A 20,400-nucleotide genomic window follows, 5' to 3' on the forward strand; every position below is an offset into this window, starting at 1 on the left:
GCAAAAAGTAAATGATTTTGCTTTTCTGTTAAAAATCACCAAGACACTAACAATGGCTCAAGTCACCTCTGGATCGGTAGCCAAGCAATTCTTGTTTAAGGAACGTAGGAATCATCCCGCTTCTCTAACTTATTAGCTTTTTTAACCGATCCAACTCGAAAACTGCCAGAGTGAAACTAGGTAAATAAGATAAATGCCCAAGTTTGACTCGGCAAACTAGAATTGTATGGCTAGCGAGTACAAGCCCGACTCGGGCTCTACTCGGACTTTGGAGACCCACCCTTGTTCATGCTCCTATTTTACTACTACTCTCATCCTAGCTTTGGTAATGTTGGGTACAAGATCAAAAGCTTCTAGTGATATTTCTCCTTTCCCCATGGTTTCTCAAAAGAACCTATAATTCACAAATTCGTTATCTTGCACCAAAATAGTAATATTTCCACATATTGTTGGATGTGGGCAAAATGTAGAGTACTTAGTGGTCATAGCATGGCCCCCCAAAAGCATCACTCTCTCTTAGCACTCTTTCTCCAAACCTCAATTTAAAAAAAATTACTCTATATATATAAAATATGAAATTAACCCACCTCAATTTAAAAAAAATTACTCTATATATATAAAATATGAAATTAACCCACTAGTTCATATGAACATATGAACCAAACGGTCCAAATCAATTTGGACCGATCTAACTGTCACGACTTCATTTCATATTTGAATTTTAATATATTTTTTTTTTACATCTAAATAATTTGAAATTTTAGATTTGTATTCTTAAAAATTAAGATAATCTAATATAAATATAAAAAAAATAATTGACAAGAAATAAATTGATAAAAAATACCCCTGAAAATTTCAAAAGTATTTTAATTAATTTATTTTTTACGAATTATTTTTTAAATATTTTTTATTAGAAACACCTTGATGAAAAAAATAAAAACTTAAAATTTCAAGTTATTTAGATTCGTAAAAAAGAAAATTAAAATTAAAATACAAAATAAAATCATGACTGTCAAATCAACCCAGATTCAATCTGAACCGTTGGACTCGTATGTTCATGTAAGCTAGTAGTCTAATCTCAATATTTTTCTATATATATATATATATATATATATATATAGAAAGAGAGAGACTAAGAGAGAGGGAGAGAGTGAGATTCCTAAGGGGTGCTTTGCGATTTGGAAATTATTAAAAATTCCTGGCCCTAAAAAAGTGTGACGAGTTAAAAAAAATTCCACACATTCCAAAGAAAAAAGATCCTTTTGCTAAAGGCAAAATATTTCCACGGTCATATTTGGGTATGAATGTAGTGACACATTCAAGCACAAAAAGGAAAAAGAAAGGAACAAATTGCGTGGACTTAGAAATAACAAAAACCTCCTGGTCCTCAAAAAGGATTGAACAGATCCAAAAAATAAATCCCCACATATTCCAAAGAAAAAAGATGCTTTTGCTAAAGGCCAAATATTTCCATGAGCAAATTTGGATATGAAAGCAGTAACACATGCATGCACAAAAAAGAAAAAGAAAAAGAAAGGGCAAAATATGTGGATTTGGAGATAACAAAAAATTCCTGGTCCCCAAAAAGAGTGAAGCGCTCAAAAAAAAATAAAAAAAAAATCAAATCCTCAAATTCCAAAGAAAAAAGATCCTTTTGCTGGAGGCAAAATGTTTCCATGAGCATAATTTGGATATGAAAACAGTAACCCATTCAAGCACAAAAAAGAAAGGAAAAAAATGTGTGGATTTGGAAAACAAAAAATTCCTATTCCTCGAAAAGAGTGAACGGTTCAAAAGAAAAAAACAAATCCACACACATTCCAAAGAAAATACGTCCTTTTGCTAAAGGAAAAATGTTTCCATGAGCATATTTGGATACGAAAGCAGTAACATATTCATCCACAAAAAAGAAAGGAAAAAAATGTGTGGATTTGGAAATAATAAAATTTCCTGGTCCTCAAAAAGAGTGAACAGGTCAAAAAACAAATCCACACATTCCAAAGAACAAAGATCCTTTTGCTGAAGGTAAAATGTTTCCACGAGCATATTTGGATATGAAAACAGTAACACATTCAAGCACAAAAAAGAAAAAGAAAAAGAAAGTTAAAAATGTGTGGATTTGGAAATAAGAAAAAACTGATTCTCAAAAAGAGTGAACAGTGCAAAAAAAAAACATAAAACAAATCCACACATTTCAAAGAAAAAATATCCTTTTGATAAAGGCAAAATGTTTCCATGAGCATATTTGGATATGAAAGCAGTGACACATTCAAGCAAAAAAAAGAAAACGAAAAAGAAAGGAAAAAAATATTGTGACTATTGTATACTAAGGTCCAAATGATGTAGAAATGGGGCGGGTTTTCACAGTTTCACACTTCATGGACATACAAAGTACCAGATTTGAAAACAAATAGGCCCAACTGACCCTCCTTCAAAAGAGCGGAGGACATAAATAACAAGTCCATAATTTTTATATGGAATCTCAGCTAGAGGCTTCAACCATCTCTTGTTCCACATTGCCCTTTGGCACTGGATAGTACTTGTAATGTAGCTCCCCAACATCATCGCCTGAAAGCTTCTTCCAACCATTGGGTCCCACATAATAAACTGTGAAAACCAGAATTTTAATGTTTTAAAACCTCCAAGTAGATCCACAGGTGGAAAAAGGATAAGATCAACCCAGCAGGACCAGGTTTGGGTATTGGCACATGATCTGGACCTGACGGGTTGGATCCGGGTCCAATATAGACCCCATCAAGTCCAGGCTGTGGCCTGGCATGTTAGGTACTGTCTAGATCCAATGGAGCTAGACCTTAAATAGGTCCAGGTCCGGACACTACTGGGGTAGGGTCTAACTGACCCAATTCCGACCTGATCCATTTGCAGCCCTAGGTAGTGTGTGTCTGTGTGTGAGAGAAAGAGAGAGAGAGAGAGAGAGAGAGAGAGAGAGAGATACTGACCGCTAGCAACACCACCACTGGCCCCATCACGAAATGTGGCATGATATATAGATCGGCGTGCCAATTCAGCAGCTTCTTCACATGACATATCATATCGATACCTTATTAAACATCATGACGGGAACCAAGCCTCTCAATTCACATTTTATACAAAAAAACAAGGAAAAATATAGTCTGATCTGAGCAGTCATACGATAAATACGATGAGGTGGATTATCACTATCCAATCAATGACTTGGATGGTGCTGGAGAGACAATAGGACATACATATGAATCAATAACATGTTTGGCGGTACCCACGCCCTCCATCACTGTCCAAATCATGTAATGGGACCTTGATAGCCTAATGGTCATATTTTAATCCTGACCACATGGATCATATAATACGGACCCAAATATACCACAAAGCTTACCCGCTATCCAATACACCATATGCATATGGTGAACCTGACCCAACAGAAAAACGCGTTCCTTTGAGCCGTCCTCCTTCACTGTCAACATAATACAAACCAGGCCCCTGGAAAATACTGCGATGTCAGAATTAATTGCTTTTATTTCCATAAGAACTTCATCACCCAACCGTTTTTTAGGCTTTGGAAATCATAGTTGATCTCATTCATAATTTCTTGGTTCTTTTTTTTTTCCCCTTTTTTGGGTGGATAAACCGTGGGGGATTGCAACCCTTGGATGTTACATTACAGTTTCACCACCTCAACCACAGAGTTAAGAGGCCCCATAACTGCCTCCACACGCATATGAGCACTCAATCTTAAGAAGCCACTCAAAACAAAATAATAAATAAAATACAGAAACCTTTTTATGTGTCTACATGTATGTACTTTATAGGCAAAGTCTCCCATCCACATCATGTGGAGGGTAGAAGGGTGTGCTTGTGCACCCTTTCAAACGGCTCAGATTAAACACGGCCACATCCAACTGCCACAAAAGAGTTCTATATTCTATTTTTTATTTTTATTCAAAAATGATATTTATCAGGAATTTAGGATATAGATGTAACCAAATAAAGATAACAAAAAATGTTTAAAAGAAAAAAAAATCTGACCAAATACCCTTAAATTGTTTTAGAGGTATTTTGGTCAACTTTTTTGTTCAAAATATTTTATTATTATTTTTATCTTATGTGCCATAAAAAATACATCTATAAATATTATTTTAAAAAATTAAAATTAAAATATAAAAGTATTTTTGGGCCATTGGATGATACTATATTCAATCCAAACCATTGAGGGATGCTTGCTCACCCTTCAAGCATCCACATCATGTAGCCACTATACAATACCTATTTTATGGGTCTACAGACCCACAGCCAGTCCATCGGACTGCTATCTCTAGACATAAAAAAATTATGATATGTGGGGACTACTAGAAAGCTCACTCAATAAACTAAACTATAAAAGGGAAAATTCATACAATAAATTAAAAAATAATAATGAAATAACACATAAAACCAAGTGTATTGGGACCATAAGTATAGAGTACCGTTTCATCCCATCCAGCAATCATGGTGCCAACAGATAGGCCCATTCCCCGGTATGAGTAGAGAATATTAGCCAGTAGTTTTGAAGCTCCTGTAACTGAGATCCGTCGCTTGTTTGCCAACTCATGAAGACGGCACTGAAAAAATGTAAAAAACGAATTCCTCTAAATTACTAAATAAGCTTTTTATTGATTTCAAAAGAAGAAGATATCATCTGAAAATTTCCCTAACTAATTAATTTTCAGGGGCACATGCTTTAGATAAGTAATCAGAATTAGAATGAACAAAGCTTCCTCTTCAAGTTTCCAAATAAATGGAACTCAATCCTGACAAACTTACCTTAATACCCAAGTTCCTATGCCAAAACTGACAATCAGCAGCCCCTCCAGCCAAAGTCCCAATTAAGTAAGGATTGATTTCTATGATTTTCTTCACAGATTGTGATGCTGCATTGAACAGATCATTAGGTTTCCTATAAACACCACATTAATAAGAATTATTATAGTAAATCTTAAGTGCTCTGTTCTATAGTAAATCTTGAGAAGCAGTGTTTTTTTTTTGAAGTTGTATCTTGAGAAGCAGTGTTGACAAAGAAGAATCACGAAAGTTACAGATAAAGCACTTTAGTCCATAATGAAATATAGGTAATGCAGACAATTTATAGTTTACACCAGCGTTTAAAAAATTAGTAAGCCGAATCCAAATCGCCAGAGCCTACTGGAATTGGTGTGCGGGGGATTCCATTTTGAGGAACCCTGAAATTGCACAAAACCCCAGGTTTTTTGGATCTTATTTATTTTCCACTGTATCTATAAAATGATGCAACTCGGGAATTGCCCTATTTGGATCAGTCCGCTGGCAATTCAGGGTCCACTTCTGATTTGTAAAACCCTGGTTTGCACTGTGATCAAGTGCAACGAAAGTCGAGCCAGAGCAAGAATTAAGGTTAATTTGGGTTGATGATACATCAAGCATATCTCCATTTCATTCATCACTTGATTCTCACATAAAATCACACAGGTAGGTAGATACCACTCTTTTGCTACTTTAAGTTGTACAAATATGGCTATTAGGAGTGACAGGACGCACTATGGACATCAAGATAGGGGATTCTCTAAAACCCTTAACATACTTCCCAAAAATAAGTACTGGAAAGGAACAAGCACTGCATTCTTTGAGGTTAAGAAATGTTCCCGGCAATAAGTGGAATAATGCATGGTAGAGAAGTAACAAATTCCCCACGAAAACAAATGCAAAACCTAATAAATGGATTCCTTGTAGTAATTTCCGATTATAATTCTCAGATATCTCCTTTTTTTAACTTTTTTAGTTTTGCTAAAACTAATACTCTTTCAGTGTCCAAGAGCAGAACAAAAAAAACAAAAAAGTAAAAATTGAAAATTAGAGGATCTTATAATCCAGATCAATGGTAATCACACAAAGATGACTACAAGACCCCCAGCAATATGCAATACTGTCTTCTTAATCCTCAAGATGGACTGGTTTTGGAACCAATACCAAGCCACAACTAGACGATCACGCACTTAAAAGCTTCACTTCTTAAAAGAATCAGAAAAAGATTCCACTAAAAGTAGATTCTAGAAGGAGACATCAAACGGGAAAACCAGTTGACCAATGATTTCCAGGATCTCTCCCCATATTTGCACCAGCATCCTCTGCATCAACAATATCAACTGTGCAATGAGAAAATACAAGGCTGTTAAGGAAAACTAGGGGGCCTTTGCTTCCATGGAATCCATCACCCAGTAGGACCTCCATGCACCTTCTTGACTGCTCCCACTCTCATCTCTAATCACACACCCCAACCAACAAAATTTAGGAATTCTATGGAAGCTCCAATCTAAAGTCAGCTTCCACGACAAAGAGGGCACCTGCATCCTTAGTCTATTATAGAAAGCCTTGCTGCAAATGGTCTTCTGTACCCTCACTAGATACTCAACCCTGAGTCCCCTTGCTTTATTCCTCAACTACACCCCAGAAATGATATGCATCATGGTCATAAATGTTCAAAAATTTGGCTGCCTAGGCAGCAGGAAGGCCAAAACGGCTACGCAGGCCTTAGGCGGGCATCCCACGTATCGTGCATCTAGGAGCCTGCCTAGGCGTGCCTCGACGCAGGCAGGCCAAGAGCGGAAAACAGGTCCTCGGCCAAGGGAATTTTGGGAATTCCCCCCCCCCCAACTTATAGAGGTGGGGAAAGGGTTTTGGGGAGAATTCTAGTTCCCCAAAACCCCTTTTGTGTATCTTAGAGAGAGAAACTCCCCAAAAACTTAGATTTATTAGAGATTTTTCTCAAGATTGACAAAAGATTCAACATTTTCGATTTCTTGCAAAATCAAAAGATATACTATCTAATACCTTTTGGAGCTTAGGGTGGTCACATAAGAGGACTCGTGGGGACCAAAGATCACTGGTTTGGACTGGTATCAGTTTCATTTTGAAAAGATTAGTGCATTACAATATTTGAATTAGGACATGGTATTTTTTGTATAATGTGTTATGATTTGATATACTTTTTTTTTTTTTTGTGATATTTGTACATGTTTGTAGTTGAAAACTTGAATAATTTATGAATATTCTCCCGCCTATATTGAATTCATATTGAAAAGCCTAGTGCAATAAAAAAAATACAATATTTGGAGTAAGTTTTTTTTTTTTTTGTATAATGTGTTATGATTTGATATTCTTTTCTTTTTTGGTTTTCTTCTTTGATATTTTTACAAATTCGTTGTTGGGATGTTTTGTGAATATTTACAGGTTTGGGCTTTGACTTTGAATGGTTACTTTATCAGTTTATGTGATACGTACTTTGAGATTTGTTTGCCATTTAATGATGTTTGTGTCTCTGTGATTATTTATTTTTTATATTCAGGGGTTTGGGGCCTTAAAACTGCCCTATGAACTCCCTAGGGGACCTAAACCCCGGCCCTAGAACTCCTTGGGGTCCTAGCCTATCATTGTTCCTGGGCGGGCATACCCGATTTTTTGAACAATGATAAAAACCACTACATCGTAGTATATTTGTAAATCTGTAAATTCTTATTATTTATTAATGAAATTCAAATACAGAACAATACCCAAAAAAAAAAACGAAGATATTATCAACCATAGACTTCAGCCCCAGCTCCCCCAAATATAATCGTTTTTATGCTCACTGCATGCCCCTGAAACGATAGCAAACAAGCAGCACAACCAGAGAAGTATATCACTTTTCTAAATTGCAACCCAATGTAATGTAAGCTAGTAAGATCCATTGAATTCTCAAGAACCATCTATATCATACCAAAGAGGCCAAGAAGCCCATCTTCCTTAGGGAAACACTTAATGGATGAGATGGTGATCTACAATCTCCTTTGCCGGTTTAAACATTACACAAATAAGTGAGACCTAAAAGCCCATATTTTAATGGTGATTAATTCTGAGACCTTTCCTTCAGACCAGCCACCTCAATATTCACATGCAGAGGGAATGAATATTCCACACCAATCACACCAGTGACTCCATAAAGTTACTGGACACAATTTCACAAAACTCAACAATAAATTTCGTCAAAAAGGAACACTGTGACCATATTAAAACCCACCTATCCACTCCTCTCCTCATGAAAAAGATCCCTTATAATAGCTCTAGTAGACATGCGAACTTGATTATCTTCTACGGCCTCAGATCCCAAGTAAGCTTCATAAGCTCATCCCATCCATCTTCTTTTGAGGAATTATACAATGTGTGTACATCCCTATCCACTGCTACTCTAAATCACAGTTAACCCTGCGATTCGGAAACTGAATCGATTTAGGAATCAGAAGTGCAGAATTGCCGCCGGCAGGAAGACTTTTGTTTTTGGAAACGACATCTGAACAAGAGGAAACGTGGGGGACGAGATTCCTATTTTTACGAATCGAGATTCGACCAAACTAAAATCGAGATCCCTACATAGATGGAATCGAGATTCCTAGCTCATTGGAATCAAGTTTCTGACCTACTTGGAATCGACCAATATAGAATCGAGATTCTGACATATTTGGAATTCAGAGGTAACAATACATGTCTCAATGCCATTTATTGACCGACATGCCATACATGCACGTTTACATTTATTTGTGTTACATGATTTCTAACATCTTGGAGTTGCAATCTCTCCATTGGATCAATACAATGCATACTTAAAGAATTTAAGTAGAGAACGTGGACCACCACTTTAGTTTCTATTAGTTGTTTCATGCCAAAAATGATGACTACACGTAGCTTGAGATTGGGTGTCTTTTTTTTTTTTTATAAAGAGCTTGAGATTGGGTGTCTAGCTCTGTTTGATGACTTGTAAACTTCTAAACACCACTTCTCAGGAAAAAGCGAAACGAAAAAAAACAAGAAGGGAGGGGATGGTAAATTTCCAATAATGTGGAAACTAGTTGCAACAAGTGTAGAATTGAGATTCACCAATTGCGGAATCGAGAATCAGTAGACATTTGGAAACGAGATTCTATGAGTGTTGGAATCGGGTTCCATGAAGATTCCTAGTCGGAATCACTGAATAGGAGTTCTAAATCGGAATCCCGACTGAGATTCATGTAACTTTGCTCTGAATAATTCTCATCTCCATACCATTACTAAAAAAATCTATCCCCTGCTCCAAATCTTCAAATAATTGGCCAATACCCCGATTTGAAAGACCTTCTTACCTAGACCACAGGCCTCCAAGTTTATGATAGCCTCAAAGACCTCCCAGCATCCCCCACCCCCCCATCATGTATCAATCCTACGCTTCTGTAGAGCAACATGACACAGGAGGTATCCACTAGTATGCTAATACTAATTCTGTCTATGAGGCAAAACCAAATATTCAGTCAACCTTCTTCCATAGTTCTTCCTTTTTTATGCTGATGTTGATGTGATAAACTACATTCATTGATGTGAAAATGTATAAATCAAGTTGTACTAAAAGTAGAAACATGTTAAGATGCACACATCGATAATAGTGAAAAAAGATAGACCACCAAAGATTGAGAAAGTGTCTAGTCCAAAGGGCTAGCCGTTGCTCAACACTCTTAACAATGTGGTACCGTTGTGCTCTTTGCCTGGTCCAATTGATTTCCTTCATTATTTACCTGCTTGAAAGTGCATAGGAAAGACATCTCATGAAACTGCCAAACGCATCATCATCTTCAAAGTAATCAACCACCCTCCATAAAATTTCTTTTTGCCTCTGGCCGATCTTATCAAATTTAGAGAGTCCCATCTTCCACATTAACTGGACCTGAGAGACTGTTTTTTCCCTTATGCCAGTAAGAACAGCCAAACTCTCTAATACCATGGAATCATAAATGCCCCTTGATCCCATGTCAGTCATTTGTCATCCTCATCTCACCCAAGCTATCTCTAATAATACAACCCAAAACAACTAACCCGTGTTCCCCCTGAACTTCCCTCTATGTTAATTTTAAGCATTCCTTTAGGAGGTGGTTCCTAAATGATTCTCATCTTCATTGATGACCAGCCCTATATATGTCATTGAACTCCAATCCCTTGTAAAGTCTCGCATTGCGAATTCCATGATATAACTAGTTCTTAAGTCCTCTCAATGTCCTCATACCGCCTTCTACTTCTACAATTAAAAAAACATTCAACTGTTCCTCCTAAACACTCCAAATAATTGCAGTAAAGCATGGTCTCCATGCAGTACAGCAACCACTCAACAGATGTTCCACCCAATGCTGGCGTCACCCAACTAGTACTTCAAGGCTAAGGAACAAATCCCAAAATTTCACGTAGCAAATTCACAACGAGAGAGAAGATGGGTCGCCACTTCTTCCTCCTCCCAGTACAAACACAGTACTTTTTAATTAACAGAAATTCAACCTTTTTTTTTTTTTTTGACAATAAGCAATTCAGAATCTTTGAAACAATAGAAGTCTTTCAGTCATGCAAGTGCTCAAATATAACAAAATGGCTAAGCAAGCATAAATGAATCAGCAAGAAGAGAAGTCATGCAAATAACAAGGCCTTCCAGATATATGTCAGATGCGCAAAATCACAACTTTGTTGTTTTCTTTTGTCTTCTTTCTTTTCTTTCCTTTTTTTTTTTTTTTGTTGGTGTGCAGTGTATGTTTGCCCAGCATATTCCACCAAAAAATTATGATTAACCTCTCGCAGGGCTTTTTGTTGAATCCACTTAAGAATTTTGAATATGCCTAACTTCTCATTTAGCTTCTTTTTTTTTATACTTTATCAAAGTAAAAAAGTGCTTTTTTATCAAGATTGGGACTTGAATTGTATGTATCTTTTCTTCCATCTCCTCCCTCTTTGGATTCTTATGAATTCGGATCAATTGGACCTATCTTCGTACTCCCATTATCGTCTTACTTCTTACCCTCATTGAAAAATTTCATTTCCAATGGAATTTCCTTTACAATAAACAATCAATAATAATATACCAAATTATGTTTCATGAATGAACTACTCGTCATTTTTCCAATGTAAACAAAGAATTTGCATTTACTTTCTTCATTTTCAATAGAATTTCCAAAATTTCTGTACTAATAAACCAATATGTATAGATAAAATATTACATAAATGTCTTTTTTCCAAATGACTATTATAAAAATATTCTTAGGAAAAATCATATATAGAAAGAGACTTGCATTACCAAACTACTCAAATGATGATCATAATGCAGAGTACATAAGTCCATGAAGAGCTATAGAAGATAGTGAACTCTCTAGCAAAGTAATAAAACAATAGAGGGTAGTTAAGATTCTCAATCTTACAAATGTATCCTCCCATGCTAGCTCGAGAATCAGCTGCAACCATCACTCCTTCTTTAAATATAAATGCAAGAGTTGTCGTCCCCTTTGCAGGTTTGACCATCTGCACTGCTTTCTTCTGGAAAGTATCAAACTGCCGAGAGAACAAGAAGTAAAAATCCACTTCTCTTGTCTCAAAAAATTAATCGAAGTATGAACAAGCCAAGTCAGACAAGATTATATACAAAATAGTCCATGATCCAAAAGACACCCTAGATATGTTTTTGGTTATAATTATCATGCATATGAATTTGAGTGAGCAATTCTTAGCTGTTGGGCAAAGTTAAATAGCCAAAACCATAATATCTTCAATCATGGATAAGGGTTTCAAGCAATAAGGGAAACTCAGTCGGAAGGGTAAGTCAGATTGGCTTGTTCTAGAGGCAAAGTTCAAGGGTTGAACCCATGGCCTCCCCTATTCAAGGATAAGATGTCTTACCAACTACCAACAGGCCAAAAGCCTAAGTGATTTCAGAAAATCTTTTCATAAATGGCATGTTGATGCTGTCAGTTCAATAGCTTCCATATGGATATGTCTGGCAAAAATCTAAATCTTTATAAATAATGACATTGCATATAAAAAGATAAATGGCGTCATTTAAAAAAAAAATTGTTCGAATGTCTCCCAACTTTCAGCCAAAATGAAGAAGCTCCGTGCTTTAGCTTAAAATTTTCTCTTACAGAGGAGGATACCGGTCGCACTTCAAAAATTTAAATATAAAACTAGCACTTCAAGCCAGTGTTCGCAAAATCGAACCGGAACGGCCAACCAGACATGGAGACGGAAGCGGTTTAACTGGCCTAACCGGTAAACCGGCCGATTCAATCGTTCTAACCGGGCAAGTCCTAGGCGGCCAAAAAATTGCTGAAAAATATAAAAAATATGAAAAAAAAAAAAAAAAAAAAAAAAAAGTACTAAAATACAAAAAACATATAAAGAATGATTAAAACAAAACACATTCAAATGAAGTTGAAAATTAATGAAAAAAGTGGATTTTAAATAATCGATTTATGCCTAGGAGTATTTTCAAAAATTTTCAAAAAAGATCAAAAAATATAAATGTCAGTATTAATGATCAAAAACAATTTTTAATATTTACCAGAATGTAATGAATATTAAAAAATGTACTAAAATTCCTTATTTTTGGGATTTTCTATACATTTTTTTGAAAAAAAAATAAATACCGACCGATCACCAAAACTGCCCGAAACCGGAACCGGCAAGGGGCCGGTTCCAATCTAACCAGGCGGTTACCAGTTAGATCACCGGTTTTTCTAACAATGCTCCAAGCTGAAGCTGCTCTAAAATCGAAAGATTTGAAACATTAAGAAATCCAATAATACAATGAATTATAAGAGACAACAATTTGAACTTTCATAAAAAAAAAAAACAATAGAAATTAAAATGTAGAAACAGATGAACTTCAAAAATGAAGAGAGGCCAGAGATATCTCACATCCGCACTGTTAGGAAGCTGGAATGACGGCAGTGACATAAATCCTTCACAAAGTTCATCATTTACCACATGTGCTGGAGCCAAAGAATTAAGACCACTCGTGTCAAGTCTCATGTTTAATCCTGCAGAAGAGAAACGAATCAAAATATCCAATGAAATTACTGAGATAGAAAGAAGCTCTAATAATGATGTAGGGAAATTTTGCAAGAAAGAACGATAATAATGACGTTTGGCAACTAAACACCTGCATCACTATGTATAAAGATTATTATTATCGTTCTTTTCCTGCATCACTATGCTAATAACAAACCTCTAAACCCTATTTTTTTATTAAAACCCCACTGCCTCCATGCCCTAGACGTAGTTTGGGGTGAAAGAAGACATAAATATCGATCTCTGAGTGTAAAAACAACAGACACAATGAATGAATATTAAATGGCAAACTAACCACAATTTTAGAACGGAAAAAGTATAGGAAAGATGTAACTGTGTATTCTATTATAAAGAAACAAACTTTAGGAACCATCTCCCCAATTAAAACCCTAGTTCCGACATGAATTCATAAAACACCAAGGCTTGATAATTCAATGGATCAGTTCGAGATCAAAAAGAATACAGCCAGCCCTCACAAAACATTCTAATAAAAAATAAATAACCGTCGAAGAAATCTCATCTCTGACTACCTTTCATGCTATATAATCAAACAAAGGAAGATGATCAACAAAAAAACCCTAATCATGGCAAATACAATAAAAACAACAATAAAAACCGACTAGATTGAATGCTTCGCACCTGATTCTGATGCCTTTCAGTGGTATTGAAGAACCTAGACCAAAAAGCTTGAAACCCTCGATTCCAGAAAAAAAATGTAGAAAGAAGACACAAAAACGAGATCCCCCTCTAAAAACTATTTAGTAAATATTAGTTTTGAGGATTGCCCTCTCAGATAGCGTCGAAGAGGTAAACGTGTAGAAAAAGATAAGCAAATTTAGAGAGAGAGAAAGGGACGAGAGAGAGGGAGGAAGAGACGGTGAGGTGTTTGTGCTAGCACGTGCCAATTATAATGCTTAATGTTGTTTTGATTGTATTTGGGAAAAAATTATATAATGTTGCAACCTTAAAATGTATAATTATAGATGCACCTCGAAAATCGCTCTGAAAGGTTTGTTTTAATCTTGAAAAACTATAAATATGATAAAAGAAAAAGATTTTGAGTCTTAGAGATAGTGCATCTTGCAACATATTATCTATTTTCAAGATTTTTTTTATAGATATACTTGATTTTAATCATTTTTAAAATTTTAATTTTTATAATTCGATGTGAAAATAAATTTTGAGATAATTTTAAGAATTTTTTATACCAAAATCACATGTTATGATAAAATTTAGAGGTGCGCCTTAATTGGATTGTTTAATGCTGCAACCTTATAAACACCACACTCATGTATTTGCAAGGCTCTAAACAATCAAAAACAACAATAAAAACCATTTTGGTTTTGTGTCCAATAATTTTAGAGAATTCCAGGATCTAGAAGAAGGCATTCTTTCAGCTATTCAAAAGGGTTGGTTTCTAATACAGATAGAGTGACTCGTCTCTACTAGTAGATGCCATTAAAAATCAACGTCGTGGCCCTTGGATATTAAAGACGATAGTTGACCATTGTCGTGCAAGATTATCGGCTAACAGGGTGGTCTATTGCTCATGTTTTTCACGAGGTAGTTGATGCCCTCGCTAAGAGAGTATCGATTTATACAGGAGCCACTATTTGGTGTAGTCGTCTGCCTGACTTTCTGTCTCTACTTTTATTACATGATTTGATGCAAACTGCCATATTATAGGATTGTATAATAACATGTTATCGCTTTTCTATTAATGAAAAATCGGGTAGGGGGGCTTCCCCCACCAACGTACCAAAAAAAAAAAACAGAGGAACCGGAGGGTAAAAAAGAACAATAAACTCTAAATGCCTTGACAAACAATTATGATGTCAACCTGATTAACTCAAAAGAATCACGAATTGCGCCTATACCCGAAGAACATTCACAATGGTCTAGGAGCACAAGAAAAAATCAACTGGAAAGTTTGGTAGATGAAGAACAAAACAAGCATAAGCTCACCAGGAGTTAACAACTAAAAGTCATCAAGATCAAAGTAGTGAGGATAATCTTAGCTCCAAACCCATAACCTAATAAATGGTCATCACATGCGAAATTCCACTCCAAGATACAGTCCTGAAAGTGGCACAAGAGGCCCCCAGCATCGAGAATCAAACTGGGGCAAATGATCCCTTCAATTCGTACTTTCAAATTAACACAATAAATGATTCACACATGTGTGACAATGAAACAAACTCGCAAGAGCAAGATAAACTCAAGCATAAGCTCAACTAAAACTCTGAAGCTAGGGATTCTCAAACTCATAATGATAAGGAAACCTTAATCTCAGGACAATAACTCAAGAGGAAGCAAATGAACAAATTCTTCAAGGAAACCTATTGCCTCAAATATCAAAGAAGTAAACATTTTAGAAATTCTAAGAGACTCAATTGGGCCGCCTTCACAAGACTTCTAGATGATCCACCCATATGGGACGAGGAATTAAAAGCTGAGGACTAAATTGGGTCACCTCCTTAAAAAGAGGGATCGCTAGAACTTAATAGGGGCAGGAGCACTACTCTGATATCCAGGGCACCCCCAAATCAAGAGCTTTCATTTAACGAAGAACAAGTCATTGTTGATTCGAAAGACTCTATAGGGGCAACCCCATCAAACTACTCAGTAGGGGCAGTCTCCTCCCATGAAGAGAACATAGTAGGGGCAGTCTCCTCCCATGAAGAGAATATAGTAGGGGCAGTTGATGAAGTTGAACTCCTATTTGTTAACTCCCAATATGTCACAAGGCCATCTAATGTTAACTCGGTCATTCTTCTTGTGTGAGAGTCTCACCTGACCTCAAGCACTAAGAAGGAGTGTACTACGAAGTTAACCCCCGAAAAGCAATACAAATCATAGAATGAAAAGGACAATTGAAAAGGAGTGGGCTGATCACTCACCCCTTGCAAATAACTAAATAAGGCATTCACGCATCATACTTCAAAAGGCATTAACGCTTAATGAGTAACATAAATTATCACATTAACAGGGAAAACCTAATGAGATTATCCATCAAAACAAAAGATTGATGGATTATGAAACTGAGAGTGCTTCTTAGTCTGAAAATCAAAGTTCATGTAGGGCAATTCAAATGATAGGTTCGAGGGGAATTCGATGACCATTGTCAAAGAGATATTGGATGCCAACCTAGAACAAGAGAAATTAGAATATAACTAATATTATAACCTCCTTGCCACTTCGAGAAGGGAAAAGATTGTCGAATTCCTGCATGATCTTAGGGCAAATTGCCAACAAAAAAAGAAAAAAATAATGCATCATTGACTCTTCTTCTTCATCCTCCTCCTCTTCCTTCGTCAACGTCTTCTTTTTCAAAGTTAAATAAAAAATAAATTCGTTGGGTTGAAAATCCGAAAGGAAACTCAAGGGTTGAAAAGAAGGCAACCGGGTTGAACCAGAAAAAGACCCCGGAGTGATGAAAAATAAATAAAAAATAAATCAACTGTGTTAAAAATCCAAAAAGAACCCTAAGTCTTAGAAAAAATATTATCGGGCTGAACACTCAAAAAAAAGACCCCGAAACAACAAAAAAAAAAAGAAAAAAAAAGGAAGAAGAATAAAGTCATATCTCTCTATCTTTTCTCTAAAGTCTTTTTCTTTCTAAAAACATATTCTCCTCCCTTTTCTTGAGACAAAATGGTGTCAAAAGAAAATCATTGAGCATTAGCCTGATAGAACATGGTTAATGACCTCGATCATCTGGACTTTGAAACGTAAGTGGTGGAGGAACGAAGATGAAAGTCAAAAGAGATTCTGAACACTCTGAGGCAATATAATGTATTCTTCAAAACTCGGTTCTACTGGAAAGCTCCAGAGAACTCCCCTTTGAATTGAAATGCGAGAGCTGAGGTTGGAAGATAAATGAATAATCGATGATTCCTCATCCTGAAGATCCCAGCAAGGACCCGACAAGTTCATATTAAGATCTACCAAATGGGTCACAAGTGGTTAAGTTGTAAGACCCACATTTTTTTTTTTAAGAATTATTCTTTTTAAAACTTCTATTTTTTTAACTCTTTTTCAACACCCTTAAAAAATAAAAAATAAAAAAATAATAAAAAATAAAAACCTTCATGATTGCATGAGCTAAAACTGCTAAACAAAATTTGTTTTTCAAAATATCTTTTTCATTTCAAAACCTTTCACGGAATATCCGGTGTTTTAAAAAACTTTAAATTTTTTGTTAAAATCGTGACCTATCCAAAGCTCTTGGTTATATTTCAAACCTATCCCTATTTTCAAAATTTCTAACATGCCTTTTAAAACAAAGGAGTTTGGACACCCGTATATGATGATTATTGCGTTGTCGTCTCATGTCTCTCTTCAAAATTAACCAGGTAAACACTTTTCTAAACAGGTAAAACCACATAGAAGACCTTAGAAAACCCTAAGAAAATCAAAGAAAATGACAGGTTCAAGAATTTAAAAGTGAAAACCTCTGAAGTCAAGTAGCATGGTCAGAAAATCCAACTCAAGTTTCAAGCTTGTGTAGCTCACCGAAACATCTCATGCTGAAAACCCTAAGATGAAAATGCCATAGGTGGGTGAGCGGAGAGTGCAATGTCTTGGAGGGAAAGTTGGTGTGCCCTCTGATCATATGACATCAAATAAATTAAAATCTCAACAGTATCTACTTCTTTTACACTCACATGTCTCTCGAAGGACAGGGAGCGCTAAAGAGGGGCAACTGTAGACACCCTATTTTCAAAACTAAAAAAATTTAATGATTTTCTAAACCTTAAACAATCTTAGGACCACACTATCTTACTAAACCTCAGACCATAGACCACTATACTCCATATTGCCTATCCTGTGATCTAGAATCATGCAGAATACCCTGTTTTATTAAAAAAATCTTTAAAAATAGCAAAATACTTTGTTTTGACCGAAAGTTTGGCAAGAAGCATCACAAGAGCCTGCAAATCACCTCAGAACTAGAATCTGCCAATTTCGAGCAGATTTGATCTAGGGGGCACCACTGGTACTGCCCAACCCCGACTACCCCAAAATGGCAGTTTTCGCATACTAACTCATCCTAGACCTTTTTTTTGGTAGATTCACCGAATCTAGACCCTTTTTTTCTACTTAAATTGGTATATATCAATTTTGGTATGATTTGAGCCTATATAAGAACATTTCATGACCCATCTTAAGGTTAGAGAGACCTTATTAGCTTGTATGCCCAAAGAAAACTTGGAGATTGTGCTACCTGAAGAAAACCTAAATCTAGGAAAAATCTTATCTGTAGGCCACCTGCAGCCTTTAGATTAATAAATCCATCCAACCAAGCCAAGGCTTGGTAAAAAATATGAAGAGAGACATAGAGGACGCATGGCATAAATCCAGCCGGTCCTAATACGGGCGAGGCCTTGAAGCCTCAGGAGTCCCCAGCCAACTGGCCTGGTTTGATATTTTTTATTTACGATTTCTATATATTTTTTCTGTATTTATTTATTTTTATTATAATTAATTATGTTTTTTTATATTTTATATTGTATTTCATATTTTAGATCAATGCTGGCACTGCCACTGATTAATTGCATATCTACTCATTTCCAAGTAGATCTGGCCTTAGATCAGAATCTGATTATCCCACTTTGTATCACTCTTTCAAAAAATCAGTTTGTGGTTCGGATATGGTCGATTCATATTCATAGATCGTCTGGATCTATATCGTGAACAGTTTGGCGCCCACCGTGGGGCAGTTCGAGCTTGATTCAAACACGAAATATGTCTCTTTTATTCATTGTTTTCATTGCTTTCTAATTCCAAAAAAGTCCCAAAAACTACTGTTATCAGTGTCCGGGGGTTCTGGAACCCCAGGAATTAATTTGCTTAGGGCGACACCACTAGTGCCGCCCAACCTGGACCTGGCGGCGCTGCCTATGCCACCCAAAAGCCTAGGCGGCACCACCTGTGCCGCCCAGACTGGGCTTGGTGGCATCACCTATGTCGCCCAGATCTAGAAGCCCTGAAAAAATCCTGGGAACCCACATCTCTATTCCATGCCATTTTCCCTGGCTTCTCACCAATTTTGGGCCAAAAATAAATTTTTTAAAAAATATTTTATAGAAAACAGGATCAATGTTAATTTGTGTCCCTTTCGGGATTGCTGATTTGGATTGGATTTCGATGGATAGGCGATCTGGGTCCCTTCCCCTTGAATCCCCTTGCTGTTTTATAATTTTACCTAATTTTTAATTGGTTCAGCAAATCTGAATCACTAATCTAGACGAGCTCAATGGGTTTGCGATCACCCATTTCTAGCTTGGGAATGGGGTTGGGATAGTTGTGGTTAGGAGGCTAATGCCTCAACATAACGTCTCGCCCTCCTTTCCCACAGTTAACATGTAAAAATATTTTGTTTCAATTTTAAAATCACTTATGCAACTTTTTATAATCTTCATCATCGATACAATAAAGGGGTTGTGCAATATGAGACCATTTGTGTAACTTATAAGGCGGTCACAATTGCTACTGGTCATCACATATCAAATTGGAGCCTAAGGTAGGTAAAAAAGTTCGAAAATTTATTTATTTATTTATTTTATTTTTATTTTAGAGTGCTTTCAGTGACACATTCATGATCACCAAATTTGAAATATGATGGGCAAGAATGATTATCACCTCTTTATATAATAATCAAATGATCTTTTCTTGTACTTTTCCATGAATAAATAGACATCTTAACCATAAATTAAAATGACATGCTCAGATTTGAAGGGGAACCATGGCATTGAGGCTGATGCCATGAGAGCCCATTCGATGATGGCCTTAAAGCAAATCTACTCCGCATAAAAAGTTGTGTGCTGCTTCATAGGACCCACTTGCGCCAAGGCTCACTAAATGACTATTTTGACCCTTGCCCAACCGAGCGAGGCTCACTAAATGACTATTTTGTCCTTTGCCTAGTTAACACGACAACGTCTGGTCACCAAGTCGCTATTCAATTGAGCCCACATTCACGTGTGGCCCATGTGAAGGTCAAGGGCCTTGCCTAGGTACTACATTCCTTGAGCGTATCTCAACCGTCGATCGGTAATGAGGGTGGAGATGTAAGCAGGTGGGCGGACCCACTTGAAAGTGCAGGGCCCAAACACTTAGTATCCCATTCGTCCTCATAGGCAACCAATAGTAGACGTCAGTGTTTTTTTTTTTTTTTTTTATGTACCGATTCTTACCCAAAAGTATCATTTGTATCGCCGATCCAAATTGGAGATTCCCAAATGGCTGGTTCATCTGATCGATTCGGGATTTAAAACACCGGTAGATATCATCATGGTTAGCAAAACGGTTTCAAACAAATATTTTTAAAATGGTCTGGTATCTAAAAAAATATAAAGTTTGTAAAAGGTATCAATCTAATTGAGAAATTAGTCGCATGTCAAAAAAAACCCACTACAAAGGTTGTTCATAGCCTTGCAAAACCCTTTGATGAACTAAATTTCGAGATGTATGATTATAAACAAGAAAAGATTTAAGTCTTAAAATAGT

The 20,400-nt window shown here is 36.2% G+C and overlaps 1 protein-coding gene across 1 annotated transcript; it reads right to left on the reverse strand.

The window, feature by feature from the left end:
- Window positions 1-2,192: 2,192 nt before the first annotated feature.
- On the reverse strand, window positions 2,193-13,618 carry LOC18431926 (proteasome subunit beta type-5). Its single transcript, XM_011624185.3, has 8 exons — window positions 13,528-13,618; window positions 12,736-12,857; window positions 11,244-11,373; window positions 4,798-4,904; window positions 4,461-4,595; window positions 3,374-3,477; window positions 2,961-3,061; window positions 2,193-2,607 (listed from the first exon to the last, which is right to left on the reverse strand). The coding sequence occupies exons 2-8, from the start codon at window positions 12,847-12,849 to the stop codon at window positions 2,483-2,485; spliced, it is 816 nt and encodes a 271-aa protein (XP_011622487.1). The 5' UTR covers window positions 12,850-12,857; window positions 13,528-13,618; the 3' UTR covers window positions 2,193-2,482.
- Window positions 13,619-20,400: the final 6,782 nt, after the last annotated feature.

Source organism: Amborella trichopoda, chromosome 5 (genome assembly GCF_054954075.1).
Source record: "Amborella trichopoda isolate Santa Cruz 75 chromosome 5, AtrichopodaSantaCruz75HAP2 v2.0, whole genome shotgun sequence".
In the NCBI taxonomy this organism is placed as follows: domain Eukaryota; kingdom Viridiplantae; phylum Streptophyta; class Magnoliopsida; order Amborellales; family Amborellaceae; genus Amborella; species Amborella trichopoda.

What these genes read in the sequence shown, in the direction of transcription:
- LOC18431926 (XM_011624185.3), bottom strand. Translation starts at nt 12,849, where the DNA reads ATGAGACTTGACACGAGTGGTCTTAATTCTTTGGCTCCAGCACATGTG. An exon ending in AGCTTCCTAACAGTGCGGAT is followed by an intron (nt 11,374 to 12,735) that starts GTGAGATATCTC and finishes TTCTCTCGGCAG; the next exon opens with TTTGATACTTTCCAGAAGAA. An exon ending in ATAGGAACTTGGGTATTAAG is followed by an intron (nt 4,596 to 4,797) that starts GTAAGTTTGTCA and finishes ACATTTTTTCAG; the next exon opens with TGCCGTCTTCATGAGTTGGC.